Source organism: Engraulis encrasicolus, chromosome 8 (genome assembly GCF_034702125.1).
Source record: "Engraulis encrasicolus isolate BLACKSEA-1 chromosome 8, IST_EnEncr_1.0, whole genome shotgun sequence".
Taxonomy (NCBI): Eukaryota; Metazoa; Chordata; class Actinopteri; order Clupeiformes; family Engraulidae; genus Engraulis; species Engraulis encrasicolus.
Window position 1 is genome coordinate 53,874,142 of NC_085864.1, and position 5,000 is coordinate 53,879,141.

Sequence of the window (5,000 nt, forward strand, 5' to 3'; positions counted from 1 at the left end):
TGCGCGGAGAGAGAGAGAGAGAGAGAGAGAGAGAGAGAGAGAAACAGAAAGAGAAAGAGAAAGAGGGAAAGAGGGAAAGAGGGAAAGAGACAGAGAGGGGGGGGGGAGATGGAGATGGAGAGAGAGAGGGAGTATTTTATACAAGTTTAAAAACTATGTTCTCGAAATATTTGAATGGCAAGAATTCACACATAGTTGACAGGACATTTCCAATAATAAAATGATTGAGTCACAAAATGGCGCTCGCATCATTTTGCAACAAAGCGCTTCATTTGAAATCAATTGCCTAATGCTATTTCTCATCATACAGGTCCACTATATTTCATCACGACAAGATAGCTGTACAGTTAACATACATGAGAAGTTACACAGGATCTAATGGGTAAAAAGGTGGTAATTACAAAGTAAAAATGTCATGTAATTGTTAATAAAAAGAAATGATTTTGTGAAAAAAGACTTAAGTACATGTATAAATTACCTAAAGACACACACACACACACACACACATAGTAATACAAATAATCATACTATAGTTTTATATTTTATATTTATTATATCATATATATTATAGTTTATATTTTATCATATGTATGTTATATTTATTACATTTATTTTTTATTCTCTACAGACCTTCTCGCGGTCCAATGGCTGCTGCAGCCTGAGGTCACCTGACCCGTCCGGACCAATCACAAATAAGCCCTCGCTGTTGCTCTCTTCCGTCTGGCCAATTGAAACGCTCAACTGCACTCCGGGAGGCGGGGACTGTAGTTTGACCACGCCCACTATGGAGCCGATGGGCGTGTCCTCTGGAACGGAGAAGGAGTACTGTGGCACACACACACACAGACACACACACACACGCACAGGCACACACACACACACACACATATATTGTATAAACACACACACGTATTACAGTTTTTCTCGATTGCCTACACACAAGTTCTGGTACTTCACACACAATTCTCGGAACATCTCACCCATTTCCCAACTCCCCTAACCAATGTCACTGAACACTAAACACAATTCCTACTTAACACTCAAATTCCAGTTTTAAAACACACTCTTTTCACACCATTACACACAATTCTCTGGATTACAGTCAATTTTCATAAAGAAAAACACTGGGTTTCTCATGGAACACACTGTCATTCACAACATTACAATCAACTGCAATACTGTTCACTTCCTCATCACATGGGCAAACTCTTTTCATACCGCTTTACAATCTGAAATCATCACCCCATAAGGACACACATTGTATGTCATATTGATGAAAAATGAGTGGATGCAAGGAGAAAACCCATTTGTTTAGTTTTTGAACTCAAAAATATGTACAAGACATAACTTTCATGTGGTTACCCAATATTTTACAATACATTAGTGCAATTTTTAAATATTTTTAAAAAAATATGTAAAATATATACACGTCTGTGTACTCCGAGTCTAAAAACAATATTTCAGTATTTTACTACAGAAAAATACCCTCTTTAGTAAGTAGAACACTGAAGAAAATAAGTTTCTACTGTGTTTCAAGTTGAGTATAGAATTTTTTTTCATAGCAATGGTATAATGTAATGGTTTTTTTGTACTGCCAAATAGGCAGTGGGGTTTATCTTTGTGTTGTTTTTGTGAAAAAGACATAAAAATCTTTCTGTTTCTGTTTGCGTGTTGTGGGAATTAAGTTTTTCCAACTTATGTCACAGTATCCATGCAATCCAGAACAAAAAAAGCCCAAGTTACTGGGAGAAATTAGTTTTACCCTGTGCCCAACAGTGTTTTAATGGGTCTGCAAATGTGTATTGTAGTGACTGTCTGTGTGTGTCATTTGACGACAAAATGAGGTTTTTAGAAGAGAGTACATTGTTTTGAGACAAGACGTGCATTTTTCAGAGGTAGTGAAGAGTTTGGCCCGTTGTGTGTGAGGTTTGGAGATTTGTGTGTAGAGTTTTGAGAATTCGAAGACCGATTCCGAAAATTGTGTGTAGGCAATCGAGAAAAACTGTAATACACACACACATGCACAAAATAACACACACACACACACACACACACACACACACACACACACACACACACACACACACACACACACACACACACACACACACACACACACACACACACACACACACACACACACACACACCTGGCTGTACGTACCTGTGGTTGTTGGAAGCGTAGGTTAGGGGGGGTGTGTCCCAGCACGTGTACGTATACTGGTACTAGCGCGTGATTGGCTGGAGATCCGGCGTCCGCTGCCTTCACAAAGAAGGACAAGACACGCCCCTCGTGGGCCCTAAGGCCTGCCCCCGAACGCACCACCAGCCAACCACTGTCGGTGTCGATGTCCAGCAGAGCCGTGATTGGCTGGCTGGCCTCGCTGTACAGACTGTAGGCCAATCGGGCGTTAGCACCCGAGTCCGCGTCTGTAGCAACCACCTGCGCACACACACACATACACACACAAACAGGAGAAAACTGCCATCATTGACAGCAACAGCCCCCCGTGCATTTGTACATGTATATAACCCTCTGGTTGTGTTACGGTCAAAAATTACCATTTTGAAGCTTCATTCTTAAATAACTTGTCTATTTTTCATCATACACAAATGACACTTCAAATGGTCAAAATGAAATAGAATGAAATTCCTAAAGAATTGTGGAAGATACACCAACTTGTTACATTCATGGTGTTTCGGTCAAAAATGACGGACCATTAATTTACATCTCCCAAAGTCATACACAGTTATATTGCATTCACTTTACTGTCATATTCTTTTTTGAATACAGACACATGTGCCACATTAGTATAGATGTTTACAGTTAGTTGAAATACTTGAAAAAAGTAAATGTGTTCCAAACAGCCTGAAAGCCTCTGAGAGGCCCTAGACTCCAGAGGGTTAATAAAACGAATTGGTGCAATATAAGGAAAACATCCTACTAATCACTAAAACAAAGCAGAATAACATTTAAATCACATTGGAAATGTTTCAAAAGGATGTCTTAAAGGTATTAATCACAAAATATGCAAATCAGATTGTTAATCAATGTATTGCTACCTTTTTTGTGTAGGCGGTCAATTTTGACCGTTAACACCATGAACGTAACCATGTTTCTAACACAACCAGAGGGATAAATGTGTGTGTATGACTTGTCATCTGCAAAAGATCGATCTGCAAAGTCTTAGAACATGGCTTTTTTGAACGCGAATCAATATTGGATTGTGGATCGATCTTTTGAACACCAACCCTACTTATAATAAGACATCACACACACACACACACACACACACACACACACACACACACACACACACACACACACACACACACACACACACGCATGCACACACACACAGTCTAACTCTGAATTCTGCAGCTCTGAAGTGCGTTGTGTTGTCACCATCACACACACACACACACACACACACACACACACACACACACACACACACAAACACACATATACACACATACAAAAACACACACACACACACACACACACACACACATACCTGTACCAACCGTATCTCACTCATTTCGTGAAGTATTCATGAAAAAAAACCCTTTAATTTTCGTGGTGCATTCACGTTATTGCCGTTTTTCGTGGTTGGGCAACGAAACGCTGTCTATTCATTTGAATTGCCCGACTGTTGTCTAGCGACCCACTAGTTTGATGCCCTTACGGTAGCCTACCGTCACATGGTAATCAAACATTTCAAACAAGCAATTTAGGGTTAGGTTTAGGGTCAAGGTTTGGGTTAAGGTTAGGGTTAGGGTTAGGTTTAGAGTGAAGTAGGGTTAAGGTTAGGGTTAGGGTTAGGTTTAGGTTTAGGGGACATAAGGCGTAAGTACCGAAAGGGCGTCGAATTAGTGAGTCCCGAGTGTATCAGCAGTGTTCTGTCAGCACCCCCTCCCCGCCCCTGCAGACGCTTGGATAACTATAGCTGCAGTGGGGCAATTCAAGTGAATAGGCAGCGTTTCGTTGCCCTACCACGAAAAACGGGCAATAACGTGAATGCACCACGTAAATTAAATTATTTTTTTTCGTGAAGATTTTAAGAAAGGCGTGAGACACGGCTCCCCGTACACACCCCTACCTGTGTGAGTAGAGAGGCAGCTGGTGTGTGTGCGCTGATGCTGACTCTGTACTCGGCTGCTCTGAAGTGCGGCGTGTTGTCGTTGACATCCAGGATACTGATTCGCAGGACGCAGTAACCATGGCGACCGCCGCCGTCCTCGGCAACCAGCCCCGCCTCCAGCTGGTCTCCTAGCAGCTCCCGGTCCAGACGCGCCGCCGTGGTAACCAGGCCGGAGGAGGGATGGACACTCAGCCAGGACCGGGCCACGTCCCCGAGCAGCCGGTAGGTTACCTAGGCAACACACACACACACACACACACACACATACACACACACATTAAGCAATTAAAGCAATCTGACACAAGTGAATGCATTTACTTGATAGACCTCGAAAGCGGAAGTGACTTAGTTCCGTATTCACGGGTCCTTAGCTGACCATCTAACAGCATGGTAGCGAGTAAATATTCAGATTCTGATTCCAGTCATTATATGCACTGGGCTACAAATATGCTGTCTAAGGAACTAAATTTAGACTATTCATTAGGAAGAATCAATATTTTGTTCCGAGGCCGTCTGCATGAAAAACGTGAAAAAACACCCTCTAAATTGATTGGTGTTTGGTATGAAAAAATAAACAAAAATATCAGAAACACTATATGTGAAGCTCATGGCATAACTCGAAGGGGATCGAAATATCATGTTAATATTGCTATTGGATTACATGCTAAAATGTTCCGCTATGAACGCCACAAGGTCCCATGAGATCGGAGGATGTGACGTCACTGCAAAGGAAAATAAGAACAGCCAGGTTCAGCAAGTCATTTGTTCCCTCTGCAATCAGATTTTTTAATGAAAGACACAGTTCCCAGCAAGGGACTTGACACTCTGTGAGTGAGTGTGTGTGTGTGTGTGTGTG

General features: G+C 41.8%; 1 protein-coding gene across 1 annotated transcript in view; it reads right to left on the reverse strand.

Moving 5' to 3' along the window:
* Window positions 1–5,000, reverse strand: part of LOC134454001 (protocadherin Fat 3-like) — a 105,385-nt gene that overhangs the window by 35,638 nt on the left and 64,747 nt on the right. Inside the window, exons 38-40 of the mRNA XM_063204743.1 lie at window positions 4,103–4,375; window positions 2,164–2,442; window positions 674–825 (exon numbers count right to left, since the gene is read on the reverse strand). Coding sequence (XP_063060813.1) covers window positions 674–825; window positions 2,164–2,442; window positions 4,103–4,375 — 704 coding nt within the window. The remainder of the gene's footprint in view (window positions 1–673; window positions 826–2,163; window positions 2,443–4,102; window positions 4,376–5,000) is intronic.